Here is a 22,697-nt window from a genome sequence, read left to right on the forward strand (position 1 = left end):
GAAATTTACGATCCGAAATATTAGCATTAGCTTTACGTAAGAGGCAGGGGGTGGAAGGAAGATTTTAAGATGACCATTAAAATTTAATCTTAAAATTTACTTTTTCAAAACAATTCGATAAGAAAGGAAGAAGGTCCTTCTCGTTTCTAAACTGCCATTTTCCGATGGGAAATAGGTGTATTACATTCTAAGGAAAGTAATTTCCTTGATAGATTTGTTAACAGGCCTATTTTAGTAGCATATGACAGAGGATAATAGTGATTATGAGTCAAAAACAATAGAAAAAGAAAAGATGTAATTTTTCGTTATTTTGGTGACAGTGAGTAATGTGTAGTTCAAGTCATATGATCATAACCAGTTTAGTTATTTACGATTCATTACACCCAATTTAACCAATATTCTCATTTGCTCCAAGTCATAATTCGTGAGTAAGTAACCAGGGCAGTCGCAACTGTCGTGACACATTTGATTTGCCAACGTGGAGGCCTTCATAATACTATTTCATCAGACTCACATGACCATGAATCGACCCGTTTAACCTACCTTTATCAATGAGTAATTTAGAATATATATATAGATTTGTTTGTGGTTTTCCCCAACGACCTTCGCCTTAACAGTCTTTTGTGATTAATCAGAGCACGTTAACATTGAGAAAGATTAGTTAAATATAGGCGGTTTCGAATTATGATACCTAGGGAACCTAAATTTCGAAATAAGATTGAGTCCATGATAAGATGAAACATTTCATGCATATATCACGTGTGTAAGAATTTTTTTTTAAAACAACGTATTCAAGGGCTGTTTACACGAAAAGTCTGCCCCACACCCATCTTTTTAATCTTCTCATCAGCTTACATAGAGATTATGGTGGTTGAAAGGTAACACGTTACTATTCAAAACAAGACAATGGCAGACTTAACCATAGAGGGAGAATTGCCTTTGAGCCCCCTGACAATTTTGTACTCTCGCCCCTCTCCCATAGGGTGTATGATCTGACTTTGCGGTAGTTTAAATTCTTTTCGTGTATGGAAAGAGGGGTAGGGTATTTTGTTATTCTTTCTGTATTATATATAATTGAGTTTAATTATCTAGAATATCAAAAACATTCTCGAATAAATAGACCTGCCATGAAATAACTAATTTATCTAATCGGTCCAATATCAAATTTGAACCGGGTGATATTATCTGTTTAAATACGTGTATTGAGTAAGAGGGAGGGGTAATGCAGGTACAGATCAATAGCTGGTCTAATTATAGGACAAGGATAATTACATACAACATCAAAAGACTTGTATCCATAATTACATGCCCAGATTTATAGTACACAGGATGTCATTTTTAACAACGACAGACTTGACTTTGTACAAGTGTCCACTTGACAGGTTTTAATGACTTTTTAAAATACCCTCAATCTGTTTTTAATGAGCGCTATTTGGAACAATGAGGTTGTTATTAAAAGATAAGATAGAATGTACATGAAAGCAACTTATTATGAGTGGAAATATCTGATTCCTTGATAATAAGAGAAAAACATTTATTCATTAGATGTGTTTCCTTTTTCATTTTAGTGTCAAATTAAGCAAACTGGTGTTTCTAATGAATTATTGTGTATTCTTAATCATATCATTATGTTCTGATATTGCATATAATAAAGAGTTTTCAATCATAAATGTCCATGTATGTATAGTCTGGATAAACAAAAACTAAAAAAGACTTTTAACCTTTCTTGATTTGTCACTCATTGGAATTCTGCTGTTATTTGGCTAATTACGAATTAATTATGGACACGTGAGACAAACTGGTATTTTTCCAAGTCATTAGAACACATCTACTTTCTATTCATATAAGGATTACCATTTTGATTTTCAAAAATGGACATAAGGGAATCCATCTTTAAAGGACATAACATTTATCTGTCGTAGCTTGGTTGGGAATTGAGCAGGTCCTTCTTCGAAACTTTCAGTAAAAAAAAATTCGGGAAATGGAGGATTATTCCAAATTCTTTTCCCAGTTTGTCATTCGACCCTTATAAAATCACAGATTGGCTTTTTGAGGGATCGTTTTCTGTTGTTCTTAATTGTTTCATGGCTGTGGCTGTGGCTGTCCAACTGCCGAGATACTTGCTATAAGCAGAAGATTCAGAGTAGTCAAAACGGTGCGATAAGATTTTCCAAACAGATTTCCCTTCTCAGCAATGAATGTTTAAATGTCGACTTGTAGTAGATGTTTTGTATCTTGAGTTAATCATGTGGGTTTATGCCGATGTCTTGGTAACATTTACCTCTTTGACACAGCTTGGTGGTGTCCGCCTAATATTCAACATTTCATTTCCAAACAGATTCGTGCCAACGGATCTCTTTTTTCCTCGGTACATAAACATCTTTATACTTGTGTTGATTTCCATGTCACAGTGAATAGTTTATTCTGTTCGAATCGATCTGCTTTTCTTTATTTGTAATATTGTATTGAAACGAACTGTTTGAAATGTCAACACGTCAAGGTCGTCTTAAATGGTTCTGACAATGTCAGGTATATTATTCGATTCACAGGGTCGGTTTCATGAATATCTTATTGATAATCCCAGCGGTCGAGTACGGAGTCGAGATGTTGAAAACAGTGCTTATTTGTATTCCCCAGTGGTCGTGGAGAAGGTCGAGATTTCAATTAACAACGCCTGTCATTAAATATTCCAGCTTCAGTTGGAAGTATAAATTGTTTATCAGCATCTGTTCAATACATCGTGTCATGAATAGAGGAAGCTCTCTAGGGTGCTATCAACTATTAATTTGCTGCGTGATTTGAACTTATGGCATCTCCACACGGTGTCAATTGGACTAAAGTAGACTTATTAACACATCAAAACCATTCCTTCCTTCTTGTGATACACAAAAGCAACAATATGTTTAAACGCACAAATATGTTTCATTTGCGATTCTTGTTTTTCATGACCTCCACATGATATCGTACGTCAAATGTCATTAGTAATTCACAGTTCTTCATATCTGTAAAATATTATTTCAGAAATAGTGAGCAAACTGGATGAAAATTTGCATATGATATTGGCATTCAATCCAGTCGTTTCCTGGATTTCTTGTTTTACTAATTCCTGTATATTTTTAGTGTTTAACATTAAATTAGCATAACCATCAGTTGTTGTTCTATTTAAATTTTGATATGATTGTTAAGATTTCTTACAAATGGTTGATGCACGTGTAGAACCCAGAATGCATTCAACAAATCCTATATAGTGATCAAAACCACCCATAAATATTGGAGGAGATAAAACTCTATGAACGATAGCATTTGATATCCTGTACAGATGCTTGCATAATTTTCATCTGTACATATCTGCCCTATCATATTTTAAAGTGTTTTTAAAATCCTACCAAATCCATTATTATTTACGTAATTCTTTGGTTTGTGAATATTTGGTTTCGCATGCTTGCTAGTATCAAAGATCATGGTACTCATGTATTCAAAGGTTTCAAAAGAAACACCCGTTATTCAAGTCAGTTTTCTTCACACAGTGCGTTTTGATTCCCTATTGAATTTTTAAAAGAGTACGGGACACTCCCTCAATTGACTATTCAGTGGAAACCAATGCCTCATGTCTCTTTATATAAATAATTTGCACTTAAGAGATAGTTATCGCATTCTTTCATTGTTCACATGTACTTGTTAGGTAGCTGGTGCGTAGCTTATTCAATTTGTGGTATACGTCATAATAAGACGGCTTATAATTGAATGTGCTTGTCTCCGCTATTGTGTTCGAAGTACAGATAATACTGTTATAGCAGTCAACCGCTGATTTTTAAACAACATTAAAAAGACATTTTAGAAAACAACATTATATTTATAATTTCTTTATAACGATTCAATAAACAACAACATAAGGTAAATAGAGCAATATCAAACAAGTATAAATTGCTTCAAAGCAAATGAGACTTTGGGATTTGGTTCCCATGGACGAACAAATGGTCGTGGTACACTAACCATATAGAGATTCATTGAGCACATTTTGAAATAGTACAAAACAAAATAAACAACAGAAGACAAAACAAAAATGAGTCTCTTGGCACGTTTGGATGATTATGAATGAAGTAGAACATTATGAAAAGCGCGTCATCACGTCGTTTCTATCCGTTGAGCACATGGTGTTTAAGTGTCCAAAATCACCGAAGCAGTTCAATAAGATGTCTTCCATTTCATCCAACGACCTCTGTCTTTTTCTAAACGATTTCGATTCGGACTCCTCGGATAGTTTCCTCTTTCGGCGTGAAGTGTCATGAACAGCGGGAGAGTAAAGTCCACCATTGTGCACTAAATCCTCGATGATGCATGAAGTGTCTACAAGAACATCACCAAACGTGACGTCTAAATCGTTAACACTGGGAACTTCCTGTTCACAATTCTCACAGGATGTGTCTTTCTCGAATAACGAGTCTAACTCTGTTGTTTGTATGGGTGACAAGGGTGACAATTTTGGTAAAGGTGATGACAAAACGTTCGTTACACATATGGAAGTGTCTTGACAAGTATTACTGATATCACTGTCAGAACTGATGAAGTCTTCAAACATAGACTGTACTTCTCCTGAGCTTTTTGAGCTTTCTACTTCTGTATCAATGTCACAAGATGCTGCAAAAGAAAAAAAATGACATAAATTTTCTGGGTGATCTTAGTACCATTATGCACAAATGAAGTTTTACGTCCCGCAGTCGTGGTATTAAGGTATTTTAAAGATATTAAAAATGATATTTACCTATAAGTGAGAAAAGTTCATCTGTAGATGTGTTAACTTCTTCTGAATCAGCACTATCGTCTATTAATCCGTAATATACACAGAAACCACATGGCTGAGACAAGACTGTTGTGTATGGAATGAGATTCCCACAAAGTTCACAAACACGAGGTACTGGTACTTCCGATTCACTAGATGATGAATATGATGGTGGCAAAAGTGCCAACTGCTGCATACATTCTGGATCGTTTAATCCTGGAAACCTATTCATATCCAATGTATAGTCTATGTTGGTATCCACACATAAAGGGGAAATCAAGTGTGCAGGAGCGTTCGTATAGTCCAACATTTTCGTAGTAAATTTAGTTTGAGAATGTGAACGTATAGTAAGATATTACAACTGCCAGAGTACCGCGTGTTATATACCATACCTTCAATTACCAAACACGTGGTTTGAATTCGTCACGTGATAGGTGTTTACCTTGTACAAATAACGTGAACCTTACGTTCTGTCTTCTCATTGGTCAGTAAAATTAGTAATACGAGATAATCGATAACTGATTGGTTACTGCTTTAGGGCGTGTATAATAGGTATTGTCCATCAATCAAGCGTGTCGGGATTAATCTTTGGCGGTGACATTCATTGTTCTGTATTGATGAAACGCCCGAGTTACTAGATTTAATCCGCCGTCGTAGTAATCTTCAAAGCATTGTGAGCGGTTTATCACAATGGGATAGTGATTAAGGACATAAAGACAATTGATAACACGAACACTGTGTATACTTTGTCGATGGTCTAAATACAGACTGGAAAGTGTTATGTATTAACTACGTAATTGAATTTCATTCAGAAACACATAGGGAAATCCCGCCAGCTGTTTAACACAGGATAATTGATAACTTCTCAACAAAGATTAACCTGAAGAGATTAACTTTTAAGCATTCTGATTGAGTGGCTGAAAATTGTCTCAAAGGTCTTAGAACAGTATTATCGTTTTTTTTTTGTCATTTCTGAAGAGCTAAACCACGAATATAAGATACAGGATTATCTGTACAGTAGAAACTATGCAAGACGAAAAAGGACATTGCCCTGAAACGGAAGCATGCATTGACTAATGAATCTTAACATTTTACAGATGGCCATCCTTACTCATTTACATGTAATGTAGTAGATATGATACTTGTTGAAATTGTGTGGTTAGCACAGTGGTATTGTCATGACTTCTTGTAAATACATATCGGAAGGCGACATATTAATATCTCTGAGTTTCCATTTTCGTTGTAATGTGATAATTTGATTTTCATGTTGGTTTTCATTATCAGGTCGATGCCTTAACAGTATATCCGCAAAATAAGTCATTTTGTGATTTCTCGCTCTGTATAAAGTCGCAACAGAACTATATTGTGTCTATAGAACCTGTAATAAGTTATACGGCGCTTTCCTTGTCAATCTCTGCAATGACTTGACTTTGTTTCGTTTCTCGCTTTCTCCTTTTAAGGGACTGGTCAAGAGAAATTACCAACATCCTACAGAAGCCACCCGATCCTGTAAAATTAGCTCTCTAATTCCATCTGGGATGGTCACTTGGACACGATTCGGGGAAGGGTTCAAGGGTTGGTTAATTTCTTTTGTTTTTTGGCCTAAGCACGTGGATACGAGATGATACCAAAAATACCAGCTTACAAAACATGACTAATAATGAACATCATGTATGTTATAACAGTTTTATTGTCTACCTGACATGTACTATGAAAGGGATATTTGAAATAAAAGCATGACGTCAGTGACATAGTAACATCTGTCACAATCAATATCCTCGCTTGTATTATAACTCTGACATGTCAATCATTGATTTGTGATGCCACGATCTGACGCATCATGTCATATATTATCAGGGTTTATATTCAACTATCTCACGTTTCATATATATCTTCATCATTCTTATTAAATTTTAAAAGGATTCTTATTAATTTCCAGACCGCCTGTCTTTTGTTCTATTAAGGTATCTGTTTATGTCTATCATGAACATGTTTTTCTTTTTTTAAATGAAAGCATGATTTCGAGTGCACCTTAAATTAAGTTCTGTTTTTCTTAAAGGTAATTTTAGAAGTAAACTTTTATGTTATTATTTGGCTTGTGTTAGTCAGGCTCATGTATCTTACAAAACATCGTCATTTGAAACTTTTCCGTAGAAGGAAATAGCTACAAGACCACGATGGCCATTTAACAGAAAAGACAATGTTTTTCCATTTAAAAATTTGTCGAGTATGGTCATTTGGGTGTATTTGTTTGTGTAGAATGACGTCAGCAACTATTCAATCACCTTAAAGTATTTATCAATCAAACAGACTTAATTAATTTCTTAACAAAATATTAAAAATGGATGCCGTAATTTGATGTCATAAATTTGTCACATTGACAAGCCCCTGTTGATGGTTTAAACATCTTGAAATTTTGACATACCAATTGTTTCCCAATGAGTTAGCTTTACGCCTATAAGATATTAGCACAGCAGATAACCCGGTAGCCTCTCGGGGGAGGTCGTTGTAAAGTGATTCAACAGGGCGATGTTTACAACGTGTCTGTCATACCCAAGTGTCAATCAATTGTCTGTCATCCTTTTCAATGTTAGAAGTTACAAATCATTAATAGCGGGAAAATAAAATCAGTCATGCACGAGTGTAAGATAAAGAAAGTAAACAATGCCAGACGATAAACTTCATTGCCGATATCTTTTGCAGGTCCTTTTGACAATAAGTCCTTTGTTCGGTACTTAAGATTTAAATCCATTCGAAATAATTTCATTTTCTTTTGTCTGGGTAAGTGTTAATTAGCTGGTAGGTGTTTTTCAAAAACACTTAATGACTTGCAGACGCTGTTTACTGACGAGAGTTTTATGAGGGCATTATTAGCCATAAACACCTCAGGGATACAGTTTAAATTTGAAATTAAAATTGCCGACACTTTTGATGGGTGTTTCCTAATTATCATTAAATGAAAGGTTATATCTTTGACTTGAGAACAACCGACACATATTTTATAATGGTAATTAAGCTTTAGAAATTGACGTCTTTGTGTACAGAAAATAAAATGGATCATATCCTACGTTGTGATTTCCTATACCTAATATTAGGCTAATGAGGACTACTAACCCTATTCAGTGTGCATTGTGGAATTTTTGCCTTTTGTGGAATCTTAAATGAGCGCAGCATATATAGCTGACACCGGTTCATTGCATCCGATATATGATGCTCTTTATATGAAAATATAATAATACGTATGAAAAGGAGTTGCATTGTGCCATTTAAACAACTGGTAGCCTATGATATTCAATTTTGAATTACAGGTTTTTATACAACCTGCATGATCTTTATAATGATTATAAAATGAAGGTAATATTTATATTCTTAATAAATGGAAGAGCTTTCCAGCAATGGGAGTGAATGCTTTTGTTTCCAAGCGATGTAGCATTACTCAGTTTATAAATGGATTTTCATAAAACTATATGTTTAGAATTCAGAATCTTTAGACTAAGTTGGAATCGGAGCAGTTGACAATATTTAGTACGGATTTGTACGTTTATCTATGAAATAAAAGTTTATTTTACTGCGGGCTGCATACTTTATCTAGATGACTATAAAACTACGCATTAAAGATGGGTTCCCTTATTTTCATTTATAAAAGTGAAAATGCTAATTGTTTGAAAAATACCAGTTTGTCGCACATGTCCATAATTAGCTAAATTAGAAGAGAATTACCAGCAAAATTCCAATGAGTTACCGATCAATTATTGTCAAAAAGTATTTTTTGTTTATCAAGAATGTACATAAATCAGCATTTATGATTGGTTAAAACTCTCAATTATATGCAATGATTAAGAATACCTGATAATTCATTAAAAACACCAATTTTTCAAATAGTTTGCTTATTTTGACGCTAAAAGAATAAGGAAGCCCATCTGAACTTAGAACGTTATATATTATATATAGAATAATTTGAATTATATAATATATTAATATAATCAATTGAATTCTTCAATCGTTATAATCTGATATATATTGTTGATCTGCGTTTGTTGCACTCTACAATTGAAATAAAAATAGGCCTACATGTACTACAAACAAGACAGCCAATGTCATGTCATGTACTTCATTGTTAGGTCGATATATGTAACTAAACAGAATGCTAATGGTAGAGTCAGGGTGAAAACTGCAGTGGAACTATGTGGAATCTTATGGAACCAGAGCAAAATACTGTCCCCGTTTCGCAAGGATAATATTTTCTGTTCCAGAAGTTTTTAAGGGCACAGACGCGCCATCCTTTTTGACTAATCATACTTAAGTCTCAGAAACGTATTTTTTTTTTAGCTTAGCCAATCAGTAATGGTGTTCACAGCTCACTGTCGAAATGTGAGCCTTCAAATCCATGTGTGTTCAGAATTATCCGCGTTTGAATGTTATTCTTGGACTCGTCATTTTAAGGTACTCTATGATATACAGTGGTGTAACCTATTTTCGTGGATATAAGGATTCAACACCAAATTTTGTCAAAGTTAAAAAAAACGATTTTTTTTTTCATGTCTTAGATATTTCCTCAAATATTCTACAAAATAATTAAAATTGGTTTATTGGTTCACCTCGACCCATATTTCATGAGCAACCAACTCGGCAACGGCGGCAGAACGCGTCACCTATTTTCGTGTACAATGTTTCATCTATAAATAAGTCTAGAAAAACATGTCGTATGGATACCCGGTGGTATAAACTTCTTTTAGTATTTATCTTTAATATCAATTCATTATAATTAGTGACAATTCCTTCAAAGAACCACGATTTAAAAAAAAAATAGTGACTGACAAAATAAGATACGTAGCGTGATTTATTGCTAAAAGTCACTGAAACAACATAAGAATATGGTCAACTTTGTGTTCCTTAGAAATTTTCTGACGTAACGTTTGGTAATAACTGAAATCCGCCATTTTGTATTTGATCAAAGTATACATTAATACATTTTACCTTGCTTGAAACTACTGGATTCATTCTACTAGCTGATATTGTAGAGATTACAAGCAAATGCGGAGGTCACACGAGGTCACACATGTAAAATATTAATCATTTCCGGAAATGCACGAAAAATAGGTTACCACGAAATTAGGTATAGAAAAGACATATAGAGAAAGTGAGTAAATTTCCCAGTTTGAAGTATTTTAAAGGAATTATTTTCGTTCAGTTCTAGTACCTCTGAAGACTATTGAATATATTCAAATCCAAAATGGCACATCTGCCCCTTAAAGGAAATTCATGCTGAAGTATCAACTTTTCATGCCAAATGAAAACACAGCCTACAATCGTTGGGTGTATGTTACCTTTATGGCAAGTCATCTTAAGGGCCAAGTCAACAATCAAGTGTTTTTGTCTTTAACGTTGATTATTGTCTATTGGTACAGGGTTACTTCCCTTGATATAATTTTTATTGATTTTCATGTATTTTGTGGGTTATTATCTCCCTTGATCTGGAATAAATTTATGATTCTTTCCACTTAACCCAGCTTTCTATTTCACTTTCTTTTATCGCATGTTTATTCGGCTTTTGAAAGCGTTACACTTATAATGAACAATTGTGAAAAAAAATACAAATTCAATGGATAACTGATCAATGATAGCCACAGTCAAGGACAATAACTCAAAAAATGTAGTTCTGGACCCGATTTGACGTGCAGATAGTAGGTTATGATCCCATTATACATTACGATATTGTCAGAAGTTATCTCAAATCTTATCCTTACGTCTTTATACTCGACTAGATAAACTGTATATTACGTTTTAAGTCACTCGATCATTGACACTAAAGAGTTGATTACATTATCGTGTTACTTCAATCAATTACTAAAATTTGGACATTTTGACCTTCATATATATATATATATATATAAGTATGAGAGACCTAGACTTTGTACATTAGCATCCCATCTCTTAAAACACGGTTACGGAGCCGATTCGGCTCATCGCGTTACATGCTTAAATGATAACTTTAGATCGATTTTGTTTTTTTAACCAGGTTCCACCAAGCTTGTCAGAGACTTTCAAAGCTTCTTAACGTGTAGATGGGACATTACTATATGATCTTTAACTATATAGGCTGTGGATTTGAGAGATTGAAAGTTTTAAGGCCTATGTGTCAATTTCTTTTCAGCAGTTTGCATCGAAAATATAATTTCAACCCCCTTATGCTTGTATTACCACTGGCAAAACGATTGTTGATGTTAACTTTCTCTCCATGGGCAGAACCATCTTGAGTAATTGCTGACTATGCTGCATATCGAGTTTTCTAGAACTTTGTACAAAATTGAAGGCGTTGTTGAAATATTTATAACATGTAGGTTACAAAATAATCAGACCGATCTTGTCGGGCGTAGTGATATCAATGTCGGTTGACTTTGTTTATGTTTGTTTCTATATGAAATGACCTCGTCCATAATGATGTCACTTATAGGATTGTGGTCTGTATATTATGCAGATTGAGTCCGACATTTTTTCAGAAGAATCCCATCATGACGATAACGGCATCTTCAAATTCATTGCTTAAACCGTATTGATGAGAGAAGTGAATTTTTCAGAGAAAAGAAATCATGTTTCGGTAATGTAAACGGTAAATAAAAAAAAATCGTCGATGTAATAAATGCTTAACAAAGATCCGAGATTGTTTTGAAAAAAATGTATGTAGTCTTATCAATTTGATAACAGCTTCTCTCATGTTAATAGAATTCAATTTACACTGTGACGAGACCATACCTAGCCAATTTGCCTTGGATTTGATTTTATTCAACGTAAAACCCTTTCTTGATCGACAGAACAATGGGTGACATTAGCAGTTTTCCTTCAGTTTTTTTCATAGAGGGAAAAACTATTAAGTTAGTTAAACGCTTTGATTGTGGTTATTTATCTTAACGCTGAATTGTTTATCTGATAGATTTGAAGAAAATAAAGTTAATAGACACAACAATTAAACTAAATTGGCATCTACTGTAAATTTTAAATCTATCGCTAATTGGAAATAGGATGATATTTTGGTCACCTTAAAGCTTGATTGTTACAGGAGATGTTTGCCAATTTGTGCGCTCTATGTAAATAATGTCCAATCCAATGTGAGTGTTAAGGGAATAACAATACGCTTTTCTTGGTTGTAATTTTTTGTGTAAGATGGTGTTGAGAACATAGTCACATACATGCACTTGTCTAGGTCACAAAGTAAGATTTAGGACAAAACTGGACTTGGTTGGTTATGTCTACTGTAATGTAGTTTTTTTTATCTGTTAGGTTGGTTTTGTCAACAGGAAGGTTTGTGATATCTTTTGTATTATTGATGTTGTCTTCTGTAATTCTGATGTTGTCTTCTATAAGCTTAGTTTTGTTGGTTTTGTCTTCAGTAAGGTTGGTTTTGTCTTCAGTAAGGTTGGTTTTGTCCACGATAAGGTTGGTGTTGTCAACGGTAAGGTTCATTTGTCTTCTGTAAGGGTGGTTTTGTCTACGACAAGGCTGGTGATGTCTCCTGTAATGTCAATGTTGTCAAAAAAAAAATGTTGTCCTCTGTAAGATTGATTTTGTCTTATCTAAGGCATGTGATGTCTTTTGTAATGTTGATGTTGTCTTCCGTAATGCCGATGTTGTCTTGTGTAAGGTTATTTTTGTCTACGTTCAGGCTGGTGTTGTCTCCTGTAATGTCGATGTTGTCATCTGTAAGGTTGATTTAGTCTTATCTAAGGCATGTGATGTCTTTTGTAATGTTGATGTTGTCTTCCGTAGGGTAGCTCAGGTAAACAACACCGTAACACGCGTGTTAATATAAATAAAACGAAAAAACCTCATGAATCTGGATAAAGTAAACAAAGTCAACGTGATACACGAAAAGAGATGAAACGAACTACACGCGGACACTGATCACATGTTATAAAAATTGAAAATCAAACGATGTTGTTGATAATCATTCTCTGATCGAGACAAGCGCAATGAAAAACAGACCTTGAAGCATTGGGACGAATCAATAAATCCAGAAGTTTAAACTAAAATAGGTCGTATGAGACAGTATAACTCAAGTCTCTGTAATTAAATTGTTGTGGGTCCGAGTTGTAAACAAAATTGCCTTCTTATAGGATGGGTTCGTTTATCTTTGGTTCTAAATGAAAAAAACAAATACAAAAAGAAGAAGGGGTGGGTTTTGCAGTAATATTGCTTGTTGAGTTTTTCGTATATGTAAGGTTTGTGTTGAGTTTCTCTTCTGCAAAACCGTTCATAGGAACTTGACCAATTGATTAAGTTGATTCTTTCGTTTAAACGAATTGATTATTTGGTGTAATGATAATGTTTGTGTTGAGTTTCTCTTCTGAAAGGATGGTGTTGTCTTCTGTAATGTTGGTGTTGAGTTTCTTTTCTGTAAGGATGACGTTGTCATAATGTAAAGTTGTTGTTAAGTTTGTCTCCTGAAAATGTTGGTGCTAGTTTCTCTTCTGTAAGTATGGTTTTGTCATATGTAAGGGTTGTGACGAGTTTCTCATTTGCATGGTTGGTTTTGTCTTCTGTAATATTGGTAAAGAGTTTTTCTTCTGAAAGGATGGTGTTGCCTTCTGTCAATGTTGATGGTGAGTTTCTCGTTTGTAAGGATGGTGCTGCTTACTGTATTGTTGGTATTGAGTTGGGTTTGAATTCATTTCCGTGTTTCTGTGTTTCTTCTTGTGTAAAGATGACTTTTTGAAACATTTCCAAAGACTGGATAAGCTTCTTGCACTGCCGATAAAGATATTTTTCAAAAATCTGTGAAAATAGTGTGAAGTATATTACATTTCATACAATTTGTATTAATTATTAAGGCATATTGCATGTATTAATGTATAAGCTATGATTGAAGAGGTAAAACACGAAAATATATTACGGAGAATATTCAATTAACGTTGTCTTTGAATTCTATATTTATTAGTTTGTATTATGTCGTAGTTTTTTTCTTGATTTTTTTTAAAATATATATTTAATATAACTGACACGTGTCGGCCATTAGCATTGATTTTCTATAAGTAGGAGACTGGCTTCATTATTTGTTTCTTTTTTGGTTTTAAATAACGAAAGCTTTCACTTTGAAAAAATTTTCAATATTTCTTTACATTATCAAATACGTTTCATCTTTCCTAAGTTATATAGCACCAAACAAATACATAGCTTTCAGGAGTAGCTGCAAATTGTACAGTTAGTTTCCACCAACACAAAACATTACTACAATTCTTTGCTGAAACAAAGATATTCCATGTTCCTTAGTAACGATACGGTGATGATGATCATCTAGCGATGTGAATAATCATCCTACCGTTGCTAAAGGAACATGCATATGATCAGGCAGCCAAGTTAGTTAGTTGGTGACAGGTTCTAGTAGAAGCTGTTATTGCAGACTATCGGTAGATGTTGGTAGTCGTGGTTATTAGAGCCTTGTACTGTGCATTTGGTAGTCTCAAGTTGGCAACCTAAATTATGATAGCTCTCGTAATTCAGACGTATCAAGCAGATGCCGAAATTACTTGTTAATATTCGGCCAACAAACGTCGTCAAAAGGGAACATTTGCATGTGACTACGCCTTAACTTGTACATGTACATTAACCTACTTTGTAACCTAACAAGTTTATTGGATACGGATGAACAACAACGCCTACAAAACAACATAATTACTTATCATAATGGCCCGTGGCCTTAGTTAAATATGTAGATTGATTTACCATTCATATTCATACATGCTTTAGGAATGTATATAAAATATTTTTAAGAGTAAACAAAACATAAACTTGAAGGCGATAGCGTTTTTTATCATTATAAATGCCTTTTAACACCCGTCAAAACATGTTTCAATAGAAACACTTAACCTGTCCGTAACTTGTAAAGGGTCGAACATTATCATATCAAGACAACCTTCAAATCGGAGGTGAAGGTCACCTCGAGGGAACATAGCCAGCATCGATCGAATTTATAACTGTCTAGTAATTTTTCAACAAATGCATATTCCGTTCCATGTACAAGTCCTAAGACACATTTCAATATATTTTGTACAGGATATGACGTATCAGCGTTGATAAGGACGTTACCCTACCTCATTGACAGTTAAATTATGAAAATCTGGAAATCACGGAAGTTTATCACTGTTGGTCTGAAATAATATGATGTAAATAACGAAAGATGTTTTTGTCTTTCACTTCGTGAAAAATAAAAAATTGTTTACAGTTAACTTACACGCTTCTTCTACTTAAAGACAAATTTAGCTTCAAAGAGTAACTCTCTCGATAATTTTAACAATTAGTTATAATAGTTCTATTGTTGCTTGATAATACCTTCGGATTTTTCAACCAGGTTTCCCACTGTCAGTGATGCAGGTAAGAGGGACTGACATGGAAAAAGCGTCTAGTCGTTCGGATGGGACAATAAACCGAGGCCCCGTGTGCTAATAGGCTGTGCACGTTAAAGATGCCTCGACAGTTGGAAATCGAAAAAGAGCAGGCTAATGCCACTGTCCTGGCAAAATTTCCCTCATGGCACCCTGCATGGCTTTGCCCGTCTTCATTAGCCCACAAGGTGCAGAAGAGTAGGACGTAAAACTCCATTCATTTCATTTCATTTTTTCTATTGTTGCTTGAATGAATGGACATGGTTGACTCCAGTCCAAAACTATGTCTGATCCGTATTCTTAGTGTCTGGGTGACCGTGACTGTGTGTCTGTGACAGTGTATGGCAAAGTCCAATAGCATCTTCAGTTTTAAGAACAGTTTTGTTTGACTAGAATTTGTTTACGGTCAGAAGATTGTGTATATTATGTACTTCCTGTACTGAATATATCCAGGAAGAAGTTATGTTTCCATGACCACGGATTGTGTTAAATACAGCTATTATGTCTTTATCGACAATTAGAACATTATTAAATGTAATCGGATTGCTATTAAGCAATATAGATATTTATATATATAGATATATATTATATGCCAACGAAAAAAGGGATTGTTTTAGTGATAATGCAGTCTTTTATGATCACAAGTTCGAATTTGATGTTTTTTCGATGAACGGTTTTTGAGTTATTGCCCTTGACTAAGGAAAAATGCGTCAAAGGATGGTAGTGAACACAGTGGAGACTACAGTTTTGATCTGAATTTAATGAAACTTTTTGTGATCATTTATATTGACAAAAAATTTGACATTTTTTCTATGAACAGATTTTAAGTTACTGCCCTTGACTTAAAAAAAACGCTTCAAAATTTGATCATGAGGACAATAGAGACTATTGTTAATCTGATTTGAATGAAATATAGTGTGATGTGATATCTTGGTCAAGTTCAAATTTGACGATTTTTCGATGAGAGGTTTTAGAGTTATAGCCTTTGACTAGATAAAGTGCTTCAAAATAAGCACAAAATAGAATACAGTTTTCACCTGATTTTTTTAAATTTTAGATTTATGTTGATAAAGGAAATGAAATGAATGGAGTTTTACGTCTTTTTATTATGTTGATGAGATCTTTTGACAGTTTCTCTCTTAACAATTTGTAAGTTTTTGCCCTTGATTAGAGCTGTGTGATTTAATAATTTGAAGTATTTGGGTTATTGATATTGATTTTAAAATATTTTGTGGAATTACTCAGTATAAATAACTGGCAGTAAATATATATATCATTGAATTCAAACTAATAAAAAAATTTTAATATGTGAAAATTTGTACTTTAGTCATTAAAGACTGTTTTATCATTTCTGACAGTTGCCAGTGGGCGTATGTTACTTTGCCTGGCGAACTGTCTTGATATCAGATCTATATGACATATTCCATAACATCAAACCCTCCCTTCCCCAAAATTAACTAATGGTGCTACCCGATCAAGCCTCGTTTTGTTTATAGGAAACCTCGCCCATTTCCTTGTAGCAGAATTAATTAACAAGCAAATGTGTGAAGCAACGTGAAGATTAGTCAAACTGCCAAAATCTATTTTAATTTGCAAAAGGAAATGTCACGATGACAGTTGCTATTTGGCGTTAAAAGATGTTTACGTCCGTCCATTGTGGCTTGTTAACACCTTGTATATCACAATTTTTAACGGATTCGAACAAAACATAATGGAAATGTTGCCTGTTCTACCCAAACAAAGCACCCCGTCTCCCCATACGAGGCTAAGTAAATCGTGGAAATGAAATGAAATGAATGGAGTTTTACGTCCTACTTTTCTGAATTCTTACGTGGAGATAACAAACATGAACGTAGTTCACCATTTTGAATTGTTACCTCTACTTATTAAGTCGACTGATGTGCCATTGACCAATCATACTTTAGTCTCAGAAACGGGAATTTTTCAGCTAAGCCAATCACCTTCGAAATTTGAGCCTTCAAATCCATTATGTCCAGAATTATCCACGTTTGAATTTTAAAATGACGACTCGTCATTTAAGAAATGATATATAGAAAAGACATGTATTGAAATAGTGAGTAAAATTCCTAGTCTGAGATATTTTTGAAGGAAGTAATGATTCCGTACATTTCTAATACTTATGAAGACTATTTACATATTTTCAGGACTCAAATCAACCCCCCAAAGCGGCGCATCCATCCCTTTAAAAAGGCTAAAATATTTCAAGAAAGCCTTCAAATCACATTGTAATGTGAATTGAAGGCTCGGTTGAAATATTAAAAGATTTCAAAATTTCGACTTATTAAGTCGAGGTACAGATTCAAAATGACTGCAAACTACGTGTTATTTCCATGTAAGAACCATAGTGCCGTATGCCCTTCTCCGCCACAGTTTTGCAAAAATCTCTAGGTTAAAGATTCGGGCAATCTCAGATATCTCTCCTCAATGTTGAAATATTATTATCTATGCCTCTCTTATCACTTGTGATTTCCCTTTGACTCAGACTTCAGCTGCAAATAGACGAAATACTGTACCCGGTGTGATGCAGTAGACAATGGATGAAGTGAATGCACTAGATTCACCGAGTGCGATAAACGTCTTCTGTTTTCTACGGCATGAATACTCAACATCTTAGACTGCACCGAACAATGAACCATGATAAACGGATTCAAGTCAATCTCAAAAGAATATGGGTGTGCCACTCAATTCACATATTAATTATCGAGGTTTATTAGCGTTATTAACATGTTGAAATATGTGTGTTCACAGTTATCATTAATATCGGTGATTTCAACAGTATAAAAAAAACATAATAAGTTAACATAATTATCGTCTTCTGGCTGTGGCTTGATCATCTTCTGCAGTCAATGTTTCTAACAATTTCAAGGCCTCTTCACCATGTTCAGTGTCACGTAAAACATTGGCGGCCATAAAAAGATTTTCAATCGACGCCGAACTGACTCGTCGTATATCCCTTGCCGGCGACAAACTCCGTTCACGTCTACGAGCCTCCCTTGTTCTTATGTTGTCGGACAGTTTTTCGGACAATATGAGATTGTGTTTGGTTTTGATTTTCAGATGATCACCCTCTTGGTAATGGGAGTATTGGGGTGCATTCAGAGCTGCTGGTGAAACTGAGATCGTTGGTATTGATCCGCGTCGACGTGGGTGATGACCTTGCGATGTCGAAGCAACGATATCACCTAGCTCTTCTTGAGTTGCCTTTATTTCTTTATCCATGTATCTTTGGACTCGTAAGGAATGTCTGTCTTGAGCTTCTTGCTCCATTTCCAACTTCTTAGATCCATGAAGCTGTTTCAACTGGAATTCCAACTCCTTTTTAGACACGTTCCCAGACATTGTGTCGGTGACAGAACTAGTATTGTTATAAAAAAAAACAGGAATGCGAGTCTTAAAATTATAATATAGTACTTATATCGGAATTTCACAATAAAATTGTACTTCAGAAATTCAAACAGTGAAGCGTTTGGTGATCCTTGAACACATATGTCACTATTTTCACTTTCCAAAGAAGTAATATGACTCAACTTAATAAATGCGACTTCGTTATTGAGAAAAAGAGACCAGCACTTGAAATCCAAACGTTAATCTGGTTAATCCTGAACCAATTATAAGATTTTATTTCAGTTAATGTATTAAGGATTATGTTCGGCGTGTTATATCATCAAACCAAAACACTTCCAAACCAATGTCTCTGCACGTTTGTTACTATCTGCGTATTATCAGAGCTAACCATGGGCGGATACCACGAGGAGGTCGGGCCAAAGTTTTGTTTAAATTTATTGAACATTGCATGGAAAATCTTCAATATAATAATATATACCCGATATTTAGGTTTACTTATTAAGAAAGAAAGAAAATATAAACAGCTAGCCCTTTTCAAGGGTACCAAATTGGGTTCTAGAACGTTTTATCTGGTCTTAGATCTACTGGAATAATGAGAACAGATGTGTATTTCGAGGTTTCTGTACTACAACCAAGATTAGAACCAATAACCACCATTTTTGTTCATTTTCACCAAACCCCTATCCAAAAAAATTGTGGAACCATGAAGGTGAATGCGTTTAAAGTACATTAAAATACACATATGATTGCATCGGTCAAAAACGTTTCATAATGTCCAAAAATCAATTGAAATCGGGTCTTCATTAATACCTTTTGTGACTCACAACAACATAATTTCTACTTAAAATTCATTTCTTATTTGCCACATGTAGGCCTTCAGTTGATGTTTGTCCGAGGTTTCGAAGGATCACATTACCGATCTGAAAAATTCATTGACTGTTCATGACGTATCGGAAGGATCTGCTTAGCTATTGCTTTTTCCTTTGTTGAAATGAGCAAAGCTTTGATTGTGAGTTAGATCGGGACTACAGCATTAATCAGATATAATATTGATTACGAAGTTTATTGGCTAAAACTCTTTGCCGAACATCGGTTGTTGAACCCTATTGTTCTCTAAACAAGATACGATTACGTATAGACGATTACTCCAGTTTCTCTAAATAGATTATACGATTTGTTTTTTTTTTATCTCAGCAGTGTGCTGGTTTCAATCCTTATCAACGTCCGTTCATAGATATTTTTATACACCCACATGGAAACGTGGACGGATAGTGCCGTCGCCCCTGTCCAACCATCGGTCGGTCTGTCCACATTTCTAGTATGTACGATATAGGCTACAGCTTTAATCTGATCTTGATGAAACTTAGTATGCATGTATATATGGATGAGATCTTGGTCAAGTTCGAAATTGGTAATAATCGGATGAATGATTTTAGAGTTATTGCCCTTAACTTAGTATAAATACATCAAATTTGGCTTGTAGGCACGATATAAATTACAGTTTTTATCCGATCTTGATGAAACTTGGTAACCATGTATATATTGATGAGATCTTGGTCAAGATTGAATTTGGTCATAACTGGATGAATGGTTTTGGAGTTATTGCCATTGACTTAGAAAGAAAACGCTTCAAAGTTGGCTTGTAGTCATGATACGGGGTGCAATTTTTATCTAATCTCAATGAAACTTGGTATGCATGTATAAAATGATGACATCTCAGTTAAAAAATGGTAATAATTGGATGAATTTGTTTTTTTTTTTGTGTTATTGCCCTTGAATTAATTCAATAGTCTAATTTAGCTTGTAGGCCTGATAGAGACATTTTTTTTTATCCGATCTTGATGAAACTTAGTATTAGACCTTGATAAAGCTTGAAATTAGTAACAATTGGATGATTGGTTTCACATATTAAACCACTACAGACTTTGTTATCATTTCTGACGGCTGGTAGTGGGAGTATTTTAGCCTGCCTGGCAAGCTATCTTTTACTAATGATAAAGCTAATAGAAACTCTAACTTTGTATAGGTCAGCATACGGTCCATTACAGTTACTGCTCTATATCAGTCTGCTCAAAATAAAGATCTCAAATCAAATTCTAAATGCTGTGATTTGGACTTTTTTATATGTAATTTTATTGGCGGTTCACGCCAAGGAGAGGTAATAGTCTTTTTAAGCCCTTTGGTGCGTGAATACGACTTGGGTCAATAACAATAATATCGATAATGTAATAATCGTAACTAAAATAAGCATTATCGTGTATGCTGTATTACATTAGCGCCGAACAAGGAGATTACGGATAATTTCATGTCACGTGTATTATGAATTATCATCGGTTAAACCAGACAATAATAATATTACAGCTCTAAAAGCATGACTCTATTAATTAATTAAGAGAAAAAGAGGGTTTTATGGAAGCTGTCACGTTTTTTTTTCCGAAATTCACGTGCTAGCAGGCACTATGCCATGCCCCCCCCCCCCCCCCCAGAGAGAAAATAACTCTCCATGTAATTGTCCCAAATTGATATATCGCTTAAGCTTATCTAATAACCTGTTATCGCCAGGTTTCATCCGGGTCGATTTGTTTGGATATATCCAAAAAGGGCGAAAAACTGAAGGTTCTAGTGTGTTGTCGGGGAAATGTGCAGGAAAGGGGGGCCGTGTATGACAGACTTGATTATCTTTGTATATCTAAATTGCATCACATGATTAAACGTTCATATAAATTTCATCAGTTAGTTCTTAGGTCCGCAGACACAACGGTATGTGTCTACAATGTAATACGGGTGACATCAAGAACATGTCCCTCCCTCCTTCGCCTGTGAAAGGTCTTATTTTTTAAATGAAACATAAGGCCTCTAAATACATCTCAGGCCATCAGAAATTCGTTGACTTGGAAGCTGCGAGAGGCCCTCTAACTTTCGTGCTGCAAGGGCCTTTGGGCCTCTTCTCGGAGCACCCCTTCAGACGTTTTCGAAATAGGACCCTTTTTAATAGTGTTTTAAAGTTTTTGATACAATACAGCCCATCATTTGAATTTTTCATTAGAAAATACATTTTTGTTTTCGGCTGAAGGGAAACAATGATATTTTTGTTTTGATCCCATTGTTGTCTGAATCTAATGATTGATAGCTGAATGACCTCCCTTTAATAAGATGACTGGATGATCGATCTACAAACGTTGTTATGGGAACGTGAAGTTCGGTGTTGTTATTGTTGTCTTTTAAAATAAGAATTTAGGTAGAATAATGCTTGTTTAAATCGACTTGAATTGCCATATTAGATTTCAGGTAGTTATTTTCATGTTTTAGGCTATACCTTCACTTTATTATTCATTGACTCCATGATTGAAACGTTCTCAATATTGACACAAAAGTTGTTTTTTGACAGAAGCTGAGGACTGCATACGGTGTCTTTAATTTGTCAACTCTAAGCCAATTCATATTTTGCACTTGCAACAGTTCTGGTGTAATTTCGTTTTGCCAATATTGAATATAGTAGGCTAATATAATTGTAGGCGCATGACTGATCTATTGATTTCTTAGTCTTCTATGACTTTTACATGTACATGTACTTTTAGTTTTACTTATACTTAGGTCCAATCGTACTTGTGTTGATTGAGAAACAGACAGTAGCCTACATGTCATTAGACTAGGCTTTTATTGAACATTTACATTTCTACTATCACTCCCTTCAATGAACCAGTTGTTACGCAAACTGCTGTTTAATTTTCGATAAACTGTAGTTTGTCACACGATACTAGGCTAACAATGAAAGTGCAACAATGACGCAATTTAAGATTTGTGACAAATTCAAGGAACCGATCATATAAAGAAGTGAAAATTGTGTTAATAAAAGTTAAGTATCTAAATATGAATATAAGAATTAAACATTGGTCTCACCAGCATTATGCATTGGTGTGTAAACACAGTTGATCTCGCCACAAACATGAACCTGATAGCCTATTACAATTCACACACTTAAAAAGGTGGTAAATATCCCTTGTCCTTTTTGCTTATTTTCCACTGAATTAACATCTATATGTGGAATAGTTTTGAAATAATGATAATCTTAGATTTGTCAAAATGGTTTAGATTTAAGGGGGGTTGATTTTAGTCTTGAATATATGTAAATAGTGTCCATAATTACTAGAAATGTGTAAAAATGGCATAATTCC

General features: G+C 34.5%; 2 protein-coding genes across 2 annotated transcripts; both read right to left on the minus strand.

The window, feature by feature from the left end:
* Nucleotides 1-3,836: 3,836 nt before the first annotated feature.
* On the minus strand, nt 3,837-5,127 carry LOTGIDRAFT_229424 (hypothetical protein). The gene is made up of 2 exons (XM_009065401.1): nt 4,763-5,127; nt 3,837-4,638 (listed from the first exon to the last, which is right to left on the minus strand). Exons 1-2 carry the CDS (start codon nt 5,088-5,090, stop codon nt 4,109-4,111), a joined length of 858 nt encoding a protein of 285 aa, XP_009063649.1. The 5' UTR covers nt 5,091-5,127; the 3' UTR covers nt 3,837-4,108.
* A 12,744-nt stretch (nt 5,128-17,871) lies between these two features.
* LOTGIDRAFT_229425 (hypothetical protein) lies at nt 17,872-18,714 on the minus strand. The gene has a single exon (XM_009065402.1). It carries the CDS (start codon nt 18,514-18,516, stop codon nt 17,983-17,985), a length of 534 nt encoding a protein of 177 aa, XP_009063650.1. The 5' UTR covers nt 18,517-18,714; the 3' UTR covers nt 17,872-17,982.
* Between the last annotated feature and the right edge of the window lie 3,983 nt (nt 18,715-22,697).

Source organism: Lottia gigantea (genome assembly GCF_000327385.1).
Source record: "Lottia gigantea unplaced genomic scaffold LOTGIsca_7, whole genome shotgun sequence".
Taxonomy (NCBI): Eukaryota; Metazoa; Mollusca; class Gastropoda; family Lottiidae; genus Lottia; species Lottia gigantea.

Excerpts from the sequence above, each read along its gene's own strand:
- LOTGIDRAFT_229424 (XM_009065401.1), bottom strand. The coding sequence starts at position 5,090 with ATGTTGGACTATACGAACGCTCCTGCACACTTGATTTCCCCTTTATGT. Across the intron at positions 4,639-4,762 it reads TGAACTTTTCTCACTTATAG|CATCTTGTGACATTGATACA; the intron begins GTAAATATCATT and ends TTTCTTTTGCAG.
- LOTGIDRAFT_229425 (XM_009065402.1), bottom strand. The coding sequence starts at position 18,516 with ATGTCTGGGAACGTGTCTAAAAAGGAGTTGGAATTCCAGTTGAAACAG.